This window comes from Polistes canadensis, unplaced genomic scaffold (genome assembly GCF_001313835.1).
Source record: "Polistes canadensis isolate GaletaPanama2010 unplaced genomic scaffold, ASM131383v1 scaffold_60, whole genome shotgun sequence".
Lineage (NCBI taxonomy): Eukaryota > Metazoa > Arthropoda > Insecta > Hymenoptera > Vespidae > Polistes > Polistes canadensis.
In genome coordinates, this window is record NW_014569607.1 from 145929 (window position 1) to 169841 (window position 23913).

A 23913-nucleotide genomic window follows, 5' to 3' on the forward strand; every position below is an offset into this window, starting at 1 on the left:
GCCTAATATACGATCCACCTTCGTACTATTCTTTGGTCTAACCGCGTTTGTCCCGCATATTTATACATTTCTCTTAAGATCTTTGAAAAGTTGCTTCGAGGCAACTCTCGAACGGAAGTGAGCGGAATTTCTTCTTCTATTAATTCAGGTGCGTCTTTCATCAACAATTTTCCTTACGCTAACGTTACTTTTAATCTCGAACTTCGCCTATACTATCTTGGATTTCTTTCCTCTCCCATCTTTTAATAGAACCTGTTCATCAACTTCATTTTATCTCTATATTTTTACAGTATATTTTTGTTTCTTTACTTAATATATCCTTTTTTCCCCCGGTGATAGAGAGATGAGCTTTTCTTCTATGTGTATCTCTGTGTTTATGCGTTTGTATATTTAAAAGAGAGAGAGAGAGAGAGAGAGAGAGAGAGAGATAAGGGATGGAAATAAAATGAAAAAGATTAAATCCTCAAGGATGCAATGACAAATAGATATTTCCATCCACGTATAAAGTTATATATGAAGAGAGAGAGATTTTGATTTTCAGATTTTTCTCGAGGCTGTATTACTTGGATGTGAAAAAGATTCAAGAGTCTGGAAGATTTGTGACCGTCCACAAAGAAAGAGAGAGAGGATGTGTGTGTGTAAGTGTGTGAGTATATGCAGACGTGCGAGAAAGGGAAAGGAAGAGAAAAAAGATATTTAACTTTAGTCAGAACGTCTGAAAGTGCTCCGGGAAAAGGGAATCCTTTCCTTTGGGATTATAATCCGTTCTCTCTTCTGTAAGAGTAGCGTTCCTGTTTACGAGCACCGCGAAAAGGTAATTCCTCTCGAATCCAGCAAAATTTGACTGGCTAATCTTAAGCCGAGTTCAAAGACGCTTGTCCCTGTGTAGTTGGACAAATAAACAAGTACATAAGTTTATATTATATACTACGCATATTGTCCGTTCAAGAAAGCATTTCTTTTTCACGTGCATCATTATTATTATTATTATTATTATTATTATTATTATTCCAGGATACTTTTTTTTGTTTTATAGTAACGAATAGAAATTCTAATCTCCCTAGAAACACGGTATAAAACATTTGCCGGACGATTGTTCTCACGACACGAAGAAGTTTCAAACTAGTCTCGACAGATTTATTTGGTGAAAGGTGAAAAAAAAAAACTTTGAAAGCTGAACGAATAATGATCCACGCTCGTGGACGAGTCAGGATCGATAAAAAACAGGACACGGAGAAAGATACGTTCGAAATGTGACGCGTTTCGCGTCGTTCGAAATATTACAGAAGAATAGGATAGAGAAAGAAAATCGATACTACCGAATTTATCCGAAGCACTTATGTCAACGAGCACGTAGCATCATTAGTGGAAAGTGTCGTTAACGATTCCTTCGGTTGAAGTGCAAATTTTTGTCATGATTTTTTTTCAATGCTTGCGTTCAGATTTTTTCATACTTGTTAGATGAAACAAATGGAAGCAATACTTATATATTATAATAGAAATATACTGTATGTTTTATACGTATAAAAGGGCTTCAAGACGAAATCTTCAGGATCGGTGAAAAACTTTGATAACAAGAAATACGCGAGACGGTTTAATTGAACGCAACCAATCGAGACCCAGGTGCAATAATGAACACAGGCGTCTCGACGAAATCTTCCTATAAAAGAAACAAAAAAAGAGAAAAAGAATGAAAATTAAAAAGTAGACAATATCGTGGATGACTGAAACGATTCCCTCTCGTGTTAGGTTCTTCGTCTATTTACATTCGTCTGAATAACAGCTAGTTTCTTTGAAACTCGATGAAAATTTTTCCACAGCACAATGCACCGACTGCACAATTAACGAACTCAATTATGAAATTCGACCATTCGGAAGGTTCAATACGGTTACCCACTAGCAACGCATGCTAGTATTGGTGTCTCGAGGGTGAATGGATGATGCGATACGCGGAAAGAGGAGGAATGCTGGAGGATGTATTGCGTTCGACGGGAATCTCTCGGTTTGGGAAAATAAAACAATGAAAAAAAGGCGCTTATCGATTTTCATTATCTAACTGTCGCCATAACGCGTCACACAGTAACACACGTATATATACATATATATGTCTCTGTAATGGGACGCATTGCCAGATTTCTGAATTATCAGTGCGCACTTATCGTTACCCTACAACTGCATAACAATAATTGTGGCTAGATCAAATTCAGATACGTACCACATATATGTTGGTCACGATATAAGCTTAAATAGGTCAGTCTATCCTTCTCTAACACGCATACTATATCTTTGTTCTCCTCCTCGTTTCTATCATGGAGTATAACTCGCGCACGAGTCTGTAAACGATACAGTGTTGCGTATTGACGAATTTTGATAATTATACGCTCCTGTTGAATCCCGCTATCGGAAATTCCAATAACCCATTCTGATGATCGTCGTATGACTGACTATATTCGTACATATACTACTGACGCACCGAACACACTTCGAATAAATAGCACGAATCGAATTCGCCGTTCGTAAACGCGGTACTATTTTCATTTCATCCCATATACCGATAACTCCGTTTTATCGAACAACCTTTTTAGTCTTTTTTTCTTTTTTCTTTCTTTCTTTTTTTTTCTTTTTGTTTCAAATTCTCGATCAGAAATTCTCAAAATAGAAAGGAGGCCAACTGAACGCTTTTGTAAATGTGAAAGAACGACAGTACTTGAGGCTTAATTATACTCTCGAAACATCAAAGAAAGTTCGAAACGTTTTTCCCTTGGATTTTTCATCTCGCGGGATGTCGAAAGTCATCGTAAGGTTGAAATTAATCACGTTTTAAGCACCAAATTTAAAGATATTTTCCGTGCGCGACCCAGATTTCGCTAGCACGTTCGAATGACGATTTGAAGAATCGAAATGCCAGCAGGCGTACAAACTGGATGAGGATTGGTTATGATGATAACGAGTTCGACTCGTAGCCCTCTCTCTCCCTCTCTCTCCCTCTCTCTCCCTCTCTCTCCCTCTCTCTCGCTCACTCTTTGCGCCACTTTGAAACCACTAAAAGGGAGATATTATCGAGATTCTATGAGTTCGATTGCCAAGAACCTTTCTATTTCCTCGTGGCTGGAGGGCTATCGACACCCTGTCAACTGCTTTCGCTTCTTCGTAGTGCATGGCCCACTTACCCAGTCGATTCCTGTTCCACAATAAACAGGATCTTTAATGGAAATACGTAGGTGTCGAGATCACGGTTCTATTTCGAACTCGCATCGTTCGACGCGAGGGAATCAACAAATTTTCAAACCACGATCGATACTCGCTTATTTTAACAATCGAAATACAGTCCCTGGTTGCAACGCGTTTGGTAACTGTATATATATATTGTAAAATACAAAATATAAGCTTTAACTTTGTTGTGTATATTTATATATCTAGGTTAAATTTGCATCGAAAACGACGTGGGACATTTTAAAACGGCCGAAAATTTCATTAATCTCTTTATTCTTCAAACCTTTTTACCTTTTGATACCTATGGTATATACGAAAAAAAAAAAAAAAACAAGTAAATTTATTCTTTCTAACACGTTACAAACAAATTCACGGCAGCGTTAAACGTTAAAATACGGAAACAACAAAACGTATCGTCGTCGCGTAAAATTTTCTTCTAAATCGAATATCATCGTTTTCGTGCTTTTAAATTCGTGGGACGCAGACGCTTGTCGAGAAAAATGCTCGAAAAAATACAACAAAGAATGAGCGCTTTTTCGTTGAAGCAAAAATCGATTTCTTCGAGCCGAAATATTATATGTGCTAGCAAGCGAGTAAGAAAATAGTCCAAGTTATTTGAGATATTAAAAAACATATTTTAATCATACGTTATTCTTAAATAATTTTTAATTTATCTTTGTATAAACGAGAGGTCAAGATTTACAACACTTATTGTTTTATCTCGCATACTTTCCTTTCGCACGCACACCATATACCGATACGAGGTTTATATCATTGCCTATATGAAACTACTATCATTTACATTTTTTTTAATAATACACATTCGTATCTTTATATTACTATTGTCGTAGAATCTCATTCGCACCAAGTATGCATCTGTGTGTCCCGCCTATATATATATATATATATATATATATATGTATGTGTATAGGAAAAAGGGAAAAATTTTATTTCCTCTTGTTCGATGCGATCGAAATGTAAAATCCTCTCTGGCAGTATCGCGTGTGTCGCTTCCACCTCAACGAGCGAGACACGTTATGCGCACATACGCGAGATTTTGCGAGGAGATATGGATTTACAGACACTTGAAAGTGAGGATGAAGAAGAAGCATTTCAATGGAATGTTCTTTCTCTCTCTCTCTCTCTCTTTCTTTTTCAGCCTATCCAGTCGCACCAAACTCTTCCTCGCTTTCCACGTTTTCTAGGAATTTTTGCTACGTCTCGTCGGTTCCTTTATTTCCATCTTTAACTTTTTCCCTCTTCTCCCTTATTCCTCTTTCTTTTCCTTGTCGTTCATAAAACCGTCTGTTTCGAAATCCCAAGGAAAAGTTACCAATAACTGACAAAAGAATGATCGGCCAAAGAAACGTGCCTTTTATGCGGACCACGCTACTACTACTACTACTACTACTACTACAACAATTTCCATCGATATACTTTTTCCTTCCTGATCTTTTCTAACTTCAAATTTGATCGAAAAGTTATTTCTTTCGCGAGCAATCCCAAACTACAAATTTAACATATTACCAATCAATCAAGGAAGTTTCTCTATTTGCACCTGTTATAATATTCATATATATATATACGTTTATAATTAATTATTAATAATAGTCGATATATACGCATATTAATTAATTTTGATCTCCATTAAAAATTAATTAAACCTATTGCATACGTAGTATTTTGCATTTTCAATCTAGATTTGTGACAAATTATTAAAAGATAGTATCGATCACGTAATTATGTTTTTAAATGAAAGTATCATTAACGATTAATCCTTATATCTTTATTTCCAGATTGTTCTCTCTTGCATTTCATTAACTCTCGCTACTTTGATATTCCAATTTGAATCTGTTCACGCAACGCCCAATGTCTATACCAAACTACAATGCAAATAACGCAATTAAAAGATTCGAATGTGTCCGAGATAACGTTTTAAATCCCCGTTACCATACCGGCGTCATTTTCTTTTCCCTTTTTTTTTTTAACCTAATCTCCAATTTGCATGGAAAGCAACTACTCAGTTGTTACTCTCTTCACTTTTTTCTTGTCGATGATTACGAGTAGGTATAGTGTAACTGTTGCATCAATTTTGAATTTTCCATCCCTTTCCCTTTTCCCTTCTCTTTCATTTCTATTTATTTTCATTCAAACACCAACAAAGGAAGGAAAGATCTTCTTGAATTTTCGTTAAAGAAACCACCACGTGTATCAGTGTATCAACATTGAATAAGTCGAGCTATAATGGGAAATGCTAGAAGAATAAGAACGAAGTAGGTGAAATATTTCAAAAGGAAAGAGAACACATTTTGTTTAAAGAAGTAGAAAGAGAGATGGTGAATCGATTCTGTCGACGAAAAGAGTAAGTGCACCACTACTGACGTATTTTACAAACGCTCATCTTTTACCTCACCGTTATTTCCTTCCATTAACATCATCGAACTGGCAATTAATGAGAAAAAAAAAACGAAACTTCAATTTATTTCACTGCTACCAACTATTACTGCAGACGACCAAATTGTTGAAAATTTCATTAAAAAGTTTGTTAGAAGAAGAAAAATATAACAACTTGTTTTTTTTTTTTATTGAAATTTATTTCTACTGCAAATAACGGAGAACGTGAGAGAAAGGGAAAAATAGGAGGAAAGGAGAGAAAAAGGAGAAATTTTGTTGGTCGTAAGTATGGACAAACACGATTTCACGTGAAAAGTTGATTCCTGAAAAGTCTACGATCGCTCTCGATCGGAATTCGAATCGCATCGTGGAAAGAACTTCGTTACAGTAACGAGCTTGCGAACCCTTATTCGAATTCCGCAGTTGGGTTCTTCGTTCAGTTCGCAAAAAAGTCTAGTAATTTTGGTAACAAAACTTAAGGAAAACATGTGTTAAAGATCTCTTTAAATTGCGAATAAAACGTGTATCTCTTCGATTAACTCAAAACTCGACGTTTTCTTCGAAGAAAAAACAAAAAACTTTGACTAGGCTAAGGTACGCAAATGCGTAAAGGAAACTCCCTTTTTGAAAGAAGAGTGCCGAGTTTTTCAGTTAAAAGAAAAATACATACAATTTTCGAAAGGAAAATCTAGAGAAGCGTGAATAGTTTTTAGTAGTAGGACAAATACGTATCTAGAAAGTTGAAGTTTTACGAGAGGTCAGCATACTTCCGCATAAAAATGAACATTTTTGTCGATTGTATCGCGAAACGAACATGATAAAAACATTTTGTACGAGGCAATGACATTTGCCCTTTTTTCTATACCATCTTTTTATTGAACACTTAACTCTTTTCTTTCTCGGACATGGTGAAAAGAAAAACGCTAGGGGGTTTATATTTTTCATCCTTCTTTTATTCCACGGAGTACGGTAACCCCGCAATCCCGCAAACGTGAATTACGTCCCGTCGTGTACACTTTAGTTTAATTCCACGTTTATTGTTTAATAGAAAGCGTTAATTGTTCCCGTAAAATTTTTAATTCACTACTGTGAAAACAACTCAAGAGTATAATTATCGTTCAATTGCATAAACATCCCGTTTCGCGCGTCCTACTGTTGCGTTTGTCGCTGACTGCTACCACTAAAAATAAAACTTGTCGCGGCTGAATCGTAAAAGTGTTGACTTTTCAAGCAATCTTCATGATAGCATGTTCACACGAGTAGTATACCACGACAGCTTGATTCACACTCGTAATTCACGTCCGTTGGGAACGCGACACGAAAGATTACTTTTCCTTTATCTTGCCCATTTTCTACTTTATTGACTTTTGTTCGTTAACGAAAAGTACGCCTAATTTAGAAAATAATTAAACGGAAACAATTTGTTCTTACGATTAAAATGAACTGTATGATATTTAGATATGCTGAGAGAGAGACAATTTATTATTCAAACACCACTCGTGTAGCCTATTAGGATCCTCTTGCACAATAAGCAGGCACTGATAAATGCGGTTAATCAACTCGGAACTTTATTCATTTATTTTCCTTTCGTATTTATACAAATTAAAATGAATCGACTTTATTTTTTGTGTTTTTGTTGTCAGCAATCGATCGTTTCATAAAATATTCAAAGTTCGAGGCGTTTTTACAACCTCCTAAGTAATTCGAAGTTTTATTTGAAAAGACGAAAGAACTACGGCATCCTCATACAATATTAAAAGAGCTGAGAGATGGTTCGTCGAGGTGGAGGTCAGTTTTCGCTAAGTATCAAGTTCTTCCTCGCACTTTTATACCAAGAAGAGAGGAGAGACCGTAAACTTCCGATATCGATTCTCGTCTATTCGTCTAAAGTCTTCCCTCGACGTGCTTGTTTTTTTAAAAACATCTCACGAATACTTAAAACAAACGATCTCTTTCGATTTTTCGATCGATATCAAGACCTCCGATCTTTCGAAACCCATCCAGTCCGTATCATTTTTTTCTACTTTTTCTTTCGTTTTTCTCTCGAACAGGGAACGATTTCTCGAAACAATGATATACAAGTTTCCTCGTTTTATTTTTCTTTATGAAAAAGCATAGGTATGCATCATGTTGATTTTCTTTTCCTTTTATATATTATCTTTCTTCTCGATCTTCCTAGGAAAGAAAAATTCAACACTCTTTTCCGAGTTTTCCTCGAGAAATAATTTTAGCGAAAGCATCGGAGGGAGAGAGAGAGAGAGAGAGAGGAACGGCGGTGTGCAACCGTCTTTTCGAAAAATTGATTCCAACGTGGATTGGCGCGCGCGAAGAAGAAGAAGAAGAATGATATATCGACTTTTCCAATATTTCAAGCCAAACCCGGACGTTGACGAATATTTGTCGAAGAATTTTTGGTCCCCTGATATTCTAAACGAAAGAAAGAGACAGAGGGTAATAAAAGTTTGTGTCGGAAATTTCAGATCGAGGTTATGTAAAATAATAAGAATAAGCCGCAATAAATCGCGTTGGTGAATCGTTCCTATCTGCTCGTATATCACCTTTAAACATTCGTAAATCTTTGGGAACGCGTGGACCACATGAGATTTTCTCGTAAATATCCTGACCACCGCTCGGAAATGTGCATACGTAGGATACATACGCAGTGCTTATATACACGTACAACGGCATAATATTTATCGTGATTTTTTTTTTTATTTACGTGTGCTTTCCCGAATGACTACAAATAAAAACGACGAGAGAGAGAGAAAAAGAGAGATTTTCGACAAAACATGTGTGCTCAAACGTGTTTCAGAATAAACGAGAACACCACGAGGTCCCAATTCTTGGCATACTTCAGCTTCTCCTCCAAAGCAAGTACGTCCGTTGGCTTACCCATCAAAGGTGGACTTCCGGTAAATAACACAGGTAAGATAAAAGCGATAATTAAATCTACGTTTAATCAATTTAACAATTTGCGTCCTAATTAACGAATAATTGAGTTCAATTTATTAGTAGAAGCACGAATACAGAGAAAATTAGTAGATATTTACTTTTCTTCAAATTATTTTCATTTCCAGTATTAATATTTTATTAAAAACCCCCCTATTTTAAATAATACTAGTAATCTTGACCCCGTTTGATCTTCTCGATTCAGAGTGACTTTCTAAAGCCGCCATGCTATACACCATATCTTATTTTACATAATGTTGATAATCGATCGAGTTTCGGAGGATTCCTCGTTAGCCTCGTTATCCCATAGTGGACACAGGTAAAATTATAAAGCACTCAGGGTGCAGTGACCTATTCGACAAGCGGATTATGCTATACGCAAACTCCATACTCGACTGACAACCAAACAGAAGCGATTCTGACCTAGCGTTCTAGTAAATCAAACATTGATCTAGTCAGCTATCGGTTTTGCTAGCAAGTTAGAATTACTTGCCAGCAAATATTATCCACTTTGATGCTCATCAAGAATATTTTCTTGGTAACGACTTACCTTTAATTATCCATTTATTCCTAAAATTTCGTTATTCGAGCAACGTTAAGTAAACTTTACTAATTTACCGAGTATACCTGTATTCTAAATTTTCCTTCCTTCATTATCTCCAACGTAAAAGCCATCTTCTTAGATCGTCTTACATCGAATCATCTTTACGTTGTTACATAAGTCGCGAAAAAAAACTTAAAGACAAAGTTAAGAAAAGTCAGTGCGCAAAAAGCAGCCCGCCCCCTTTCCTTTAAAAACAAGCTTTTGAAAAAATACACAAGAGTAAGATCTTTTGAAAAGTTTTACTTTGTTTTACGTTTACTTTGGATGTTAAATCTTTGAGGAACACGTAGGAAAACGTGGAATACGTTAGGAGGAAGAGTGCTGAAAAAAGGGAACAGAAACGGAAGAATAAAAAAAAAAAAAGCAGAAGAAGAGGAAATAAAGAGAGGACGAACCGCACAGCAAACAGACAGACAGACAGACAGACAGACAGAGAGGTAAAGATAAAAGGAGAAAGAGGAAGTAAGAATTTCGTAGCGCAAGCAGAGCAGAAATGCAATTTCTCCCGTACTTAGAATGAAAATTATGCGAGCTTAAGAGGAGGACAGTTAGGGCTTAACCGAATAAGGGTTGGAACGAAGGAGAAAGCGCAGTACAGTTTCGGTCGAAGCCATTTAGCTGCTCTGACCTAAAGTGTTAACGACGTAAACCCCAACCGCCGATCCCGCAGGAAGTTGGCGCGATAGCCATTTTCCAAAAGGTATCACGATTTCTCGCGCCCGCGGGATTCTATCTTTTGGTGGAAGTAGGGTGTTGCGCAACAACGCCGAGCCAAAACCGTAATACCTTTAACGAGAATTTACCTGAATTTACCAGAATTTACTAGAATTTAACCAGAAATCCGAAAAATATCCAATATCGCTATCGTTAATCGATGTCACATTTATTTTTCGCAACAACGATTAAACCGAAATTCGGGTTCTATCCTTTCTTATTTTCCTTTTCACGCGAGAAATTCAATATTAAGAGTTTTAAATTGTAACAATTGGATTGTCGTTCTAGCAAAAGAATGCAGCAGGTACGTTATGCAACTGGGTGGTAGTTAATTTCGATTCGTTCGACGCTACTACGTAACTAACGAAGAAAAAAAAGGATAAGCGAGAAAAACAATACTCTCTGGGTGCTCGTTTGACTACTCTGCTTGCACGAATATTTTGCTTTTTTACGTTCGAATAGCGTCGCTTTCGTCCCCGCAAATCGTATCGGTTAACGATGCGTTTCTTCCCGATACGAACAATTTTTTCTCTTTTTCTTTTTTCTTTTTTTTTCTTAAGTTAAGGTCAAGGAAGAAAGAAGACAATCGTCGTAACGAACGTTTGAAAAGTGTGCAGCCAAGAGAAATGACTGAGGATGAGGAACCGTCGTTGCTTTTACGCTTAAAATCGTTCGAAAAAGAAAAGAAAGATAGAAAGAAAGAAAGAAAGAAAGAAAGGAAAAAAGAAGAAGGATAGATAGATAGATCTTTCAACGTGACACGTTGAAAGCCATCACTCGAAAGTCTTTTCGGAGTTTTATTTCGTCTAACGAGAAGACAACGATTTTCGATCGAAATCGAAGAAGTTGAGTCCTTCATATGCGCGGAACGTATTCGTTTGACTTTTTTTCCTTTTTTTTTTCTCGAGATAAGAAAAAAGGAAGAGTAAGAGGTGGAGGAGGAGGAGAAGGAGGAGGGAAAGGAAGGCGATTGCCACTTAAATCACATCGGATGCGAGAACTGTTTTTTGGCACGGAACGCGATTCGTTTCTACTTTTATTTGGGCTTGCGGCGAAAGAAGCGTGAATGTGGAAAGTCGTTCGGTTGGGAATAAGAATGAGAAAGGTTGAAAGGAAAAGAGAGAGGGGGAGGATGAAAAAAAAGAGCACAGAGAAAAAAATAAGGAAAAAAGAAAGTACGAACTGGGACATCGTTCGACTGACAAACAGATCAATCGCACCTTTATACGGACAGCACGATCTGCCACTTTATCCATCGTCGTCGTGATTTTTCTATCTAACATGCACGTAACAACCCCCGCCCTTCCCCTCTCCCTCCCCGTCCGGGTACGTTTCTCTTTCTATTTGTCTATGTAAAGAATCGCGGAATGGTTAAAGATCATCTTGCCGTCTCGACTTTGATCCTCTGCCACTTTGATTAGCCCATTCGGCGCTTCGGAAAAAAAGGAATCGACGAAACCGAAGGAAAAATAAAGAAGACGAGAAATGCAAGAGTATGAAACTCCTAAAAAAGAAAAATGTAATAGAAACCGTGTTATATGAGACCCAAAGTTCATTATTTTAACACTAGATTTATCAGCTGTTTTGATATACCTATTTTTACCGGTCTTTAAAGAAAAGTGCTTAGCGAAGTAAAACTAGCAATAGCCAAAAATATATATTTCTTACGAATATATATATATAAGATAATATAAAGTTCTTCATAAAACTGATTCTTTAGTTATAGCTACAAAAGTCATGATATCATTACAGAAAAAAAATGTTACATGCAGTAGGAATTTGAAATTGAAATTGCAAGAGCCAGTCGTCATTTTGACTGGTCTGGTAAATCTAATGTTAAGGTAATTTTGTTTAGAAATATGTTAAGCAACCATCGTGTTATCCAGTGCTGTACTAAGATTTTCGCAATTTTTTGATCTATAAAATCGCCAATTTATCGTACATCGCTATTACGAAATCCTAAGAGACATTATCATCGAGAGAATAGGAAATTATATTTATTCGTATTCTTCTATATCGATCCGCGAGTGTTCGTTACGTAACCAAGGAGAAAAGGATAGATATTTGCGTGCAGCTAATGTACGGATGCACGTGCACGAATAAAGACGCGACGAGGGATATAAGGATGCACATTATATAAGAAAAATTCGTTCTAAAGCTCGCGAAAGGAATAGGGGAAAGAGGATGAGGAGGATTCGTGGAGAAAAATTGTACGCATTGCGGCGCACAACTTAGGTGGGTTATTCCATCATCGTGTCTTCTGCGTCCTCCACCGTATAAGATCCTCTTCGAATCTTTTTCCTCTTGAAAAAGAGCGCATAGATATCTACATATTCGCGCATCCATATCCACACGTACACATGTATATATATATATATATATATATGTGTGTGTGTAAATATCTACTATATTTTCTCTCAAAGAATCAACTCGGAGGAGGCATCGGATGCAAGCCACTTCTTTCCTTTCCTATTCGCGAATTCAACAAAAATACGACTCCACCTGGCATCCGTCGATACGCTTCGACGAGTCTCGCATAAACGCTCGGCTTTCTTCTCACCTCGAAAGATTCGTCGCATCCCTGACGCAACCCTGACACGCTAGTCGTCGAACTACCATCCCAAATCTTACCTCGTCATGATTTCCAACCTTCTGGCAGCTTTTTCGACAAAAGAATTACGAAAGAATATCGAGGAGACTCCCCACCCCACCCCTCCTTTTTCTTCATCGTCTGCCAACTTTTTCCATCCTCTTTCTTTTTCGATTATGGTCCAAGATGAACGCTACTACCATTTCGATTACTATCTTTACGATAAGATGAAGGCTATAAGAAAAAAAGTCGATTCTTTAATTGCGCGCATATTTCGAACTGCAGATTTTTCAAGATTACGAAATCTTACATTTGTTCGTCTGGTCTGGTCTGGTCTGGTCTGGTCTGGTCTGGTCTGGTCTGGTCTGGTTTCGTCTCGTCTCGTCTCGGACGAATTCTCGAACGATTTTTCAGACTTTACGGAGCGAAATGAAGGGTTCGTTCGGATAAGACCCCCTTTATTTTTCACGAAAGAACGAACAGGAATAAAAAACGGCGGAAACAAGAAAAATTCCAGGGAAAATACGACGTATGAAAACTCTCGAATAGGCCACATCTTGCCTCCTTACGTTTGTTTCCAAATGAAGAACACGATCCCGCTTTTACGTTCGCGATCGCATTAACACTCCCTTTTCCTTTTTTATTATTTTCTTACGAAAATCCAGTTTCTTCATTTTCGTATTCACCAGTCGATAGAAAATTGTTTAAATTCTTTGTACAACAAACGAATGATTCTTTCTTAATTAATGTTACGAAAATTATCGCTCGACGTAATAGTTATATATATATATATATATATATATATAGTAATAATAATAATACTATAAAAGAATTTTCCTACTCGAATAAAGCATTAAAGCAAATTCTGCAAATATTTCATCGCGAGTTAATGCGATTAAGAGAAGGGAGAGAAAGATAGAGAGAGTGTGAGAGAGAGAGAGAGAGAAAGAGTGAAAGAATGAAAATTAGAGTAGGAACATTTTCCACGTCGATAAACGTAGACAAAGAAGTCCATTGCCAATGCGCCTCGTGTTCGTCTAACCGTTAGAAGTTGATTCACGTTTTTCGATTGTTCAATATTATTTACTTTTTCCCCAATCATCGGAGATACGAGTGAGAAGGAAGGAAAAACGGAGATGAGAAGTGAAAAGAAAAGAAAAGAAAAGGAAAGAAAAGAAAAGAAAAAAAGTATAAGATAAAGAACGGGGAAAGGAGAGGAATGGAACGCCATATCGATGGGCAAGGAAGTTCGCGACTCGACGGAAGTCTTACTCATAACTTTCCATAATTTTCGCGTGGACTTTCTATCGGGATTCCTGCTTTAAATTGCGAACTGATATTGGCATCCCAGAAAATTTACATCGAATAGTTCAGGTCGTTTCGTGCCAGACTTCGAATATATATTAATGAAAGGTTTCTCGAGATTGATACGAAGTACCTCGTTAGTGCGTTCTAATTGGCTGCCAGTAGTCATGTATCTCTCGTCGATGAATTAAAAGAAAAAAAAAAAAGAAGAAAAAAAAAGGAAAAAAAGATAAAATGAATCGAGGAAAACGATATTGTCACATAGGCTTTTCTTTTCGCGAGCGCGTTTTATGAATATCTATAATTTATACGAGACCAAAAACGTGACCTTTTACTCGCGTATCGGATCTACGCGTAGTATATGACCGGAATATATAGGATTGTTATAATTATGAAATATATAACAAATAATTGTTGATATTATATTACATATTTTTCAGAATGCGACTGGATTTACGAGAGCGCTGATTGCCAGGACGGATGCGTCCTAGCTAGTCCCGGATATCCTGGCCTATATCCGCCAAACATCCGCTGTCGGTATCTCATAACTTCCGGTCCACGAGTTTCTATCGCCATCAACTTTACCGCGGTACTACTTCCGCACAAGTAAGTGGAAATGCGTTTTTCCAAGCGCGAGTCTTCTATATTCGCTTTTCTGCGCATCAAAAGTGTCGTTCTGTATAAATCTAAATACGTCCATACATATATGCATACACATATAACTATACACTTTCGTCAACATCAAAGATAAATATTTTTTTCAGTAATTATTTCCAACTCTTTATTTCGAGAAATGTGCAAAAATAAAATTATTCTACGAAACGGCTACGACCCGTAATAAACCAGGTCAAGATTAAAGTACATATGTTCCTTGAGTTATTTGTCAATCGTAAGAACATATATTTACAGTAATATTTCGCGAATGGTGGAATAGAGAAGGAAATAAATATAATAGATTAAAGACGAAATTGGAACCGTCTAAAGAGAGAGAGAGAGAGAGAGAGAGAGAGAGAGAGAGAGAGAGAGAGAGAGAGAGAGAGAGAGAGAAAGAGCTTATTCCAAAGGTGAAATTCCACGGTAAATTACAAAGTGGAGAGAAGAGGTAAGGAGAAAGCTAGAAGGAACACGAACAGGAGTATGAAGAGGAGGATGAAGAGGAGGATGAAGAGGAGGATGAAAAGGAGTGCAAAGCGTGTCCTTGTCTGTGATATACGCGCGTTTTCACGGCTTTCTCTCGGTTATTCTCCGTGTACTTGTTCAACCACGTTCCAGCACTCGTTCTCTTAAAACCCAACCGCTACCGGTTGCTGTAGGCTGTTATGCGACCAATTCAAACTTCCCTGGAGCTAAACAAAGAGTACTGCTCGGTTCTTTAACGACGAGCTTTCTTTCTTTCGGGTGAGACATTTCGAACAGGCCCTTCTGTCCTATCCCTCGATTGAGAACACCCAGTATATGAACACTTGCCATGAGAAATATTTTATTAATTATAATAATTATATTATACAACACTTGTGTGTTCCGACATATGGACCGTTTATTTTGAAAGTGTCACAAACACATTTGTGTCCTATCTATCTAGAAATTTGTTCTGTGTTTTCTCACGTGCATATAAACAGAGTTATCTAAATACGTATAGGTTATTACGTACGAAGAAAGATTATCCCAAGCTAGAAAAGAGGTGGAAAACCTAACTAACACTTTCGACCTAACCACATTTTATTTAATCGTATATTAAAGTTAACTAACGAACACCCTTTTGCTTATCTCTGTCTCTTGCATTACGTTTATTATGCTACCAAGTAAATATCTTTTTATAACATTGCATAATTTGGAACTGCAACCAAAGGAACTCGATGCGCCACTTGAGTTAACTTTTTATTCGTAAAAAGGATATAATTTTATCTCTATTTTAAATTTATTTTAAAATAACGCGCACAAAATATATATATATATACATATATGTTTTGATAAAACTCTTACAACGAAGATTACAACACCGATGCAAATTTCAACTTCGTTTCTGCCGGAGAATTTTCTAGAATTTAGACAATGTTTGACAGATGATAAAGTCTGATTAAATGAATCTATATGCCGATTAACATAATTTACAATTTGAGATATTCCATTAGTACAGTTAAAGTTGCCATAAGAGATGTGATGTGAATTTTGATATGTAACAAATCATGGTTTCGAAGATTTTTGCTCTTTTCCCAACGGTTCAGTTAAAAATCGTTTAATATATAATAATAGTCTACAGTAATGCTTACAGTAGACGAGATTTCGTAAGGAATAAGTCGAAAGTAATTTTCCAGGCAAAGCTTTGCATATAACCAATTATTCAGGAACCAATTACCAAAGCGGATTGATAAAATTATTGAAAGTATGAAAATGCAATAGGTTCATAAAATACTTTCTACTTATTTGTAGTATTCACAAACGAGCCAATATTCTTAGCGGTTCGAAATAGTTAAGAGGATTCGATTTTTCATCGATCCAAATTTATAAGATAGAAAAATGATTGTATTTAAAGAAATGATATATAAATGAAAGTATTATATATATAGTATGTGTGTGTATTTACACACTCGTAAGATAAATGTATTCCCTCGAAAAAAGTTTTCAAATAGTCAACTCCACTCGGTATTTCTCCAAAATTGGTGGCATTTTAGATGAAAATCGTTCAGAAGGGATTACACGTTTTCCAACGCTTTCTATCTATCATCAATTTCTTTTCGCGATACCTTCTAAATATCGATCCTTGAGCAGTTAACAGAAACCATAACGGTATTTATTTATTCAAGCAAGATCGGTCATTCACCCGTTTGTTTCGTTCGTCTATTATCTATTCTATTTCAGCTATTCTCTTTTCCTTTTTAATTCCTTCCTTTTAATCTCAAACCGACTCTCCTTCATTCTCACTATTCATTTGTCCATGACCAAACTTCCAACCTATTCTTCGTAATCTCGTGTAATTGGTGCATCGCGAATGCAGCCCATTGTCCCAATCCCCTTTATAAGGTTTTTCTTTCAAAAAGAATAGTAGATAACGGATTTATGATGACCAAATTAAAGACAAATGTTCTTTGCTCGACTATTATACTAACGAGAAAGAACTACAAGATATTGGTTATATACTGGTGTTGTATATAACAGAATTGTTCCCGTCCTCTTGCAAGGATTGAATTTACCACAAAGATGATAGAAAATGAATCGTCGAAGAAACGTTACAATGGAAAAGGAGAAGTATAAGGGGAAAGAAAGAGGAAAACGAGAAGAAAAAAAAAGAAGAAATGGGAAGAAATAGAAGAGAAAACGTCCATTCACGTTACTTCGTTGCTTTACGTTGCTATAGTGAAAAAAATCTTAAAGGAAAGCGTACTACCACTCAAAAGCTATTTTAAACATGAACTAGATATTACGATTACCAACCTGATACTACTACTTGAACTTCTTTAAGAAATCACCGTACTATCTCTTTCTCATTCCCCCTCGTGCACGACACGAAGATCTTTTATTTTTATTTGAAGGGTTCTATCTCGACGATCTTGGAACACATAACGTAGCTCTTTTCCCATAGAATGACAATGAAAACGAGCGACGATAATAGGCTAACGCGACTTTAAACTTTCAACTCCGTAAGATAATCCACGTCGATGCAAAACGTAATTTGGCAAACATTTCGGCAAACGGGGTTTTTTTCCCTCGGGAGGGTGTGGTCGCGAACGACAAGTCTATTTCCTTCTAACTCCTTTTCTATTACCCTTCTCTTTATACTCTTTTATTTGTTCTAACATTTTTCCTCGAGAATAAAATTCGAATAATCAAATAGAAATTATTTGAAACATTTATCTTTACGTTTACGTTGTTCGTTTTACTTTAATCTCTCGGTATACATGCAAGCTGCTTCTCTTATTTCGCGGTAACAACAATTTCAAAAGTTTACTCGTTCTCTTTAGACCCCTCTCTTTTTTTTTGTTCGCAAGAACAAATCGTTAGTATACTATCAAATATTTCTTGTCGGATAAAAATACGGGAACTGCAAACACCGACGGTTTGAATTCTACGAATTCTACAAATCGAGATAAAACTACAGCTTTGTCGGTATCAGAGAGAGAGAGAAAGAGAGAGAAAGAGACGGAAAGAGAGAGCAACTACGAATACTATTCGGTTTTTACTGTTTTCTCTCTTTCCTACCTTTTTTTTTCTTTCCCTCTCTCTCTCTCTCTCTCTCTCTCTCTTGCGCATACTTATAAGCCGACAGTGGATTGACAATCGTAAAAAAGGATCGATAGAATTTCCGTTTTTTCGCATAGGGATTATTTGGAAAAAAATATTTGAAATAGCTTTCCTAACGATTTACTTTGTTGTCTGGATAGTTTGTTGTGTATTTGAGTATGGAAATAGTACTGGTAAGAACTTAATTACGAACGGACCGCGAACTTTGTTGTTTCTTACTATCCCCCCCCCCCAGTCCCCGACCACCGTGGGGCATTTTCTCGGAATTTTACGAACGCTTGAAATTATGTGGACCACAGCCGCCATCGTGAAAAGAAGCTTATCTCAACATCCAATTGCTAGTTCCGTACCACCCCATTGTCTCATCCAACTCGCGACGAAGAACTTTTCGAATAACGTGCGAGCTCTAAAAGCTCAACCACAAAACAATCCTATCTCTCTTCCTTTCTCCCCCATTCTCCTTTATTCTACTTTAACTATATTCTCGTTTCTTTTTTCGCACCGAAGCTCGTTCAACTAGCTAGCGTAGACGACAATTTTTCAACGGGAATTCAAGCCAAACGAGCCGTGATAATTCATTACGATCGAATTCTTATCGCTGTTAATGTTAATTTCTATGAAGAGAGGACAAAAATAAGAAAAATGGCATAACTACATTTGCGAAGAATTTTTTATCGTAATTGTCTAAAAATTCAGTGTAAATAAAAAAGGAACATTTGGAAATTTTCGATCGAAACTCGTTAACGTTATTCAATATTTGTCGCGATATTTAATAGTAGTTATGAATACTTTTCTATTGTATTTAAATAGTAAAACAAATTCAAGATCATATCAGCAAAGTCAGGGTTACCAATAATGCATCAGAAATATCGAAGATGAATGTGCGATGATAAAATAAAAAAAGGAAAATAAATCCACTCGAATATTGGAGCAATTGAAAAGAAAAACATTGAGAAGTAGTGGGTTAGGTTGTATTTCCTCTTTTAACCTCATTCGAATTTATTATTTCAATTCGATGCCAGCTAGATGAGTGAAAAACAGAGGAGACACTTGGTAAGGAAGATCTGCTCTCGTCGTTCTTTTCTAGGTCGACGTCGTGAATGCAAGCTGAGAGAAGAAGAAAAAAAAAAAAAGAAAAGAGAAGGGGTACCGTACGATTCCGTTCTCTCATCCATACAAACGTCAGAATTATTCCAACTACATTGGCGAATTCTGAGGCAGCAGCATTTTTTGTCTTATTCCTTTTACACACGTCTTCGTGTTCTTTCTTTTTTTTCGTGTTCGTCTTTCCAAGCATCTACTTCTTCTTCGATCGTCCTTGACAAGGTACGAAAACATGTCATTTTCCAAACAGGCTTATAGATTGTCATACGACATAACGGCTTCGTGTTCCCCCTGCTACAAATCGAATCTTTAGAGTTACGTGGACGATGTAGGCCAGGCCCAAAATAATGGTTGCACCACGTGTCGTCCTTAACAATTTTCGTCTGCTGGAATTTAATAAGAGCCGCATAAAGTTAGGTCGGATTCCCGTTTATTCGAGACGGCTTTCCACGTACCTGACTATAGAATGTGAGATATGTACGTCCGTGCGTGTGTGTGTGTGTGTGTGCGTGCATTTACGTGCTCGTACTAATCTACCTGGAGATAAAACACGGATAATACGGATCGTATGAATGAAATAGAATCAAAATAATAGTAGAAGAAAAAATGAGTAATTTCGGATAAATTAGTAAGAGAAATTTTATCTTGGACTGTGCAATGGATAAAGCCTAATCGATTGTACATTAAAAATTGAAGATTCGCGTATTATCGACTATAGATTCTCATTAGCAGCTAGCGGGCAACCGACGGGCATCAATTAAATTACGCGGTGAGCGCGTTTCGGTAATTAATGAAGTGTCTCGAAAATCGAATTACGGTGCGAGTACCACGACTCTAATTTCACACTCTATCGTAGTAACGTTAACGGAATTAAATCATACCATGGCGCATAAGAACGCAATAATTAACTAATAGCAAAAACAAACGGAATAACGGTTTCGTACTCGTTCGACTTATTATTTTAACTACCCGCTAGAATTCCAGCACGTTGATGTTTTATTGAATCGATATATACGATTTGATTAAAACGAAATCAAAAATAAAAATAAACAATTAGGTCGTAATCGTCGTTTACTATTCGTATAATATCAATTTCACTTTGTCAATTAAAATTTATCGAATTTATAAATGAAAAAGTTTCAAATATGTGATTATACAAAGAATTGGTCGTCCTTCGTGCTCTCTCTCTCTCTCTCTCTCTTCTTTCATTATTTCACTTCCATAAAACATCATAAATGATAACGAAACGTATCATAACTCGTAAACTATCATTAAAAAAGGAAGGAGACAAGATTATTTCACGGAGATGCACAATATTATGAGGGGCTTTTATGCTCCACAAGGTTTTCTTTCATTTCGTCGCTTCTTCGCTACCGTTGCTACGGTTTAGTGACGTACAAAGATACTTATACAGAAATACCTAAATATACATTTATGCATGTATCTATGTATGAATGTATATACTTATGCTGCTTCTACGATAAGAGACAGCACTTACGGCTTTTATATCGTAACGGATGTTGTATTTGTGTAAAATTGTATAATGCATTAGCGCGTACGCATACAAATCTATAATTTACGTGCCTAATCGCATACAAGTCTTTATCATGAGAACAAGAAAACCACACGTAATCATCCCTACGTTCGGACATACTTTATTCATTAGCCGACCAATCTCGTTTCTGCGAATAATTTCATTTTTTCGAGTCGTTTATGGTCGAGTTTTTTGTCCTCGAGCCAAAGAACATTTTATCCCTCGACTCTTTGACCCTTCGACGGTCTAGCAAACTAAACCACGCCCAGTTTTAATTGGCAAACTGAATACTTTATAATACCATACTTTCTTTTTTCGATTTTATCTCTCCCTCTTTCTCTCTCCTATCTTCTTTCTATTTTTCTCTTTTATATCTAGAAATTCAAAAACGTGGTGTATCCAAAAGCTTTTTATTTTCACTAATCAACGAAATCCAAGCCAATTTATCCCCTTTTAAACGTTCGTTCATCCTATGACTATCTCATTCCCACGTAAACTTATAGCCATTTTATTCTCAATGTTTTTGAATTTTATTCCATTTTTATAATTACCATCGATTCGATAAAATAACGTCCTCTGGTATCACACCGGTACCGTACGATTCAAATTTTTCTGAATGTTTTTATTGCGAAAATATATAAATCATTCGTTCGTTCGTTCGTTCATTCGTTCGTCCGTTCATTCGTTCGTTTTATGAGTTTCACGAAATAGTTACGAATTTCATAAAATAATAATCGACAATAAACATCACACGATCAGTCCTTTTTTGTTATTTTTGTTCTCTCTCGCTGTTTGTGTTTTCCTTTCTCCATTTTTCTCTATTTTTTCATTTTTTACGCGCGTAATATGTACATAGTAATAGAATGTCGTATCCAGGACAATTATACGACGTCTACCGCTTGCATCCTATGATCACAGTACCCAGGCAATATGGCTTTTGGACTAACTAGGTGTAGCTTCCCCTGCAGGCAGCTTTGCTGCGGTCTGTCCTGAACTCGGAGTCTCGTTACAATATTATGCAGAAACCATCGTGAAACTTCAACATCGTGTCACCTTTATGGAACACGGGAATACTTAAAAACTCTATTATAGTTAGTCCACTATTACTATTAACAACTGCGTTTATTATTAAAGATTTGTGTATTACGAATAATTTACTTTTTTCACAAAATTCGCGCAATAATTTAATTTACATGAGAATTCTTGATATCGTATGAAAAAGCACGTATATACTTAAAATGTCTATCGTAAATAAAAGAAAAATGAAATAAAATCGCATGATAATTAGATAGATATCTTATTTACGATAAAATGATGATTCATTTTGACGATTAAAGAAATTCAAATAGGTACATTCGAATTCGCTGTAATTCCTCGGTAGTTCAGCAAAATAATAGCGGAGAAATCGGATAGTTGCGTGGTATGTGTAACGAGGCGAGACGGTAACACGCACACAGAATGCATACGAGTGAATCGAGGAGGGACAATGATATGCAGTGAAGCGACACTTTCACGGTAGGCAGACTAAAATCGTGCCTCCGATAATATCACGTCGAGCGTTCGACGTATAGTAGCCTAGCGAACGGCATAATAGGGAACGGCATTATCCAACCTATTTATCCAAGGGTTTATATCTTCTCTATTTTTGTTCAGGAAAAAGAAAATCATCATTTTTACCTTTAAACTCGAAAAGAATTCGTCATTACGCGAACTTTTATCTTTCCATTGAAATCCTAAAGATTCGCGAAATGTCGCATTCGGGCCAGTAATAATCTTTCCTTTTAAATCGTTTATCGCGGTTACCATCTCTTTATTGCCCGCCATTATCAACTAAACGAGAAATTTTTTTCGAACAAATAGAGAGAAAAAGGTGTAGGGTCAATCGTTTGATTCAATTATCTTCGACTTTTCTCTAACTTTTCTAAAGGTACTCTACTCCTCCTTTTTTTTTCTCACCCTCTCTATCTATCTATCTATCTATCTATCTATCTATTTTTTTCCTTCTTACTACCCTTTACTACATCGCGCAGGAATGGAAATATCTGTCAAAGCTGTCAGCCGATAATCGAGGTACTTTGCATTTTCCTTCATTTCGAGGAGAATTCAGCTGAATTGGAAGAGCAGAGAGAAAGAGAGTGTGAGAGAGAGAGAAACGAACGGAAAATGTTTCTGTCGTTACGACGAGAGAGAGGAAGTGAGAAATCGATAACAATAGGAACGGGGTAGCAAGAGAGGAGTCGAATGGTAGTTCAGTTATTTAAATCGTCGCGACAGCTGATTGGTCAAAGCAATGTAAATGCTCTTCTCTTCCTTCGAGCTATTATTTTCTTCCTTTTTCATCCTTATCCTTTTCTATTCTTTCCTTAGGTTCTTCTCCTTACCAGCACACCTACCACGACAATTTGGCTAATGCGATCCTCTCCTGAGGGTCTGACAGCGATTTCGATGGTAGTTTGAAAAAAAATGTTAAGAAAGAGAAAGAGAGAGAGAGAGAGAGAGAAAGAGAATGTCCTTCGACGAATCCTTCCAAACCTTAGCCCATCCTTCCGTTAAACTATCAGACGTATTGATTTATATCCTCTGGTCCCTGATCTGATTGTGAGAAAAGGATAAAATGTCGTGACTTGTTTCCTTTACTGTAGCTTTTGATTTTTTTTTTCCCCCTCCTCTCCGATACATTAAATACACCGTGTATATATGTATATATATATAAGGAAAAAAAAGAAGGAAGAAAATAAGGATAAAGTGTGTTACGTCTAAGAAAATTGATAGACGGATTAAGAGTAAATCCACGGGTAAGAATTAATAGGATACATTTTTCCTATTCGTAGAAATTTCGTTATCTTCGTCTTGGAATAGCTAAGATGATAAGATCTTAAGGTATAATTTAACTAAAGTGTGTTAGTATCATTAAGGATTAATCCATCGAGTTGGAAGGTTTTTAAATAGAACGATTTTACATGAAAAAAATTTGATCGTTTTCTTTATGGCCGTATTATTTGCGAGAAATAACATAAGAGAGAAAGAGAGAGAGAGAGAGAAAAAGAGGAAAAGGAAATGAATATTCAAAGAACATAAAAACGTTGAAAACTAATGGACAATAATGAATTGCGAAAAGGACATATATATATATACTTAAAAGTATATAAAACGAGTAATTTATATTATAAGTGCTTTTAATTTTTTTTTTATCCGGACGATAATCGTGGCGGTTAAGCGAACAGGAAAAATAATTATACGTTATTACTATTTGAAAATGCAATATTC

The 23913-nt window shown here is 36.4% G+C and overlaps 1 protein-coding gene across 1 annotated transcript in view; it reads left to right on the forward strand.

Annotated features, from left to right (window-relative positions):
* Positions 1-23913, forward strand: part of LOC106785963 — a 137334-nt gene that overhangs the window by 82225 nt on the left and 31196 nt on the right. Inside the window, exons 6-7 of the mRNA XM_014746849.1 lie at positions 8420-8532; positions 14210-14375. Of these exons, the coding sequence (XP_014602335.1) occupies positions 8420-8532; positions 14210-14375 (279 nt within the window). The remainder of the gene's footprint in view (positions 1-8419; positions 8533-14209; positions 14376-23913) is intronic.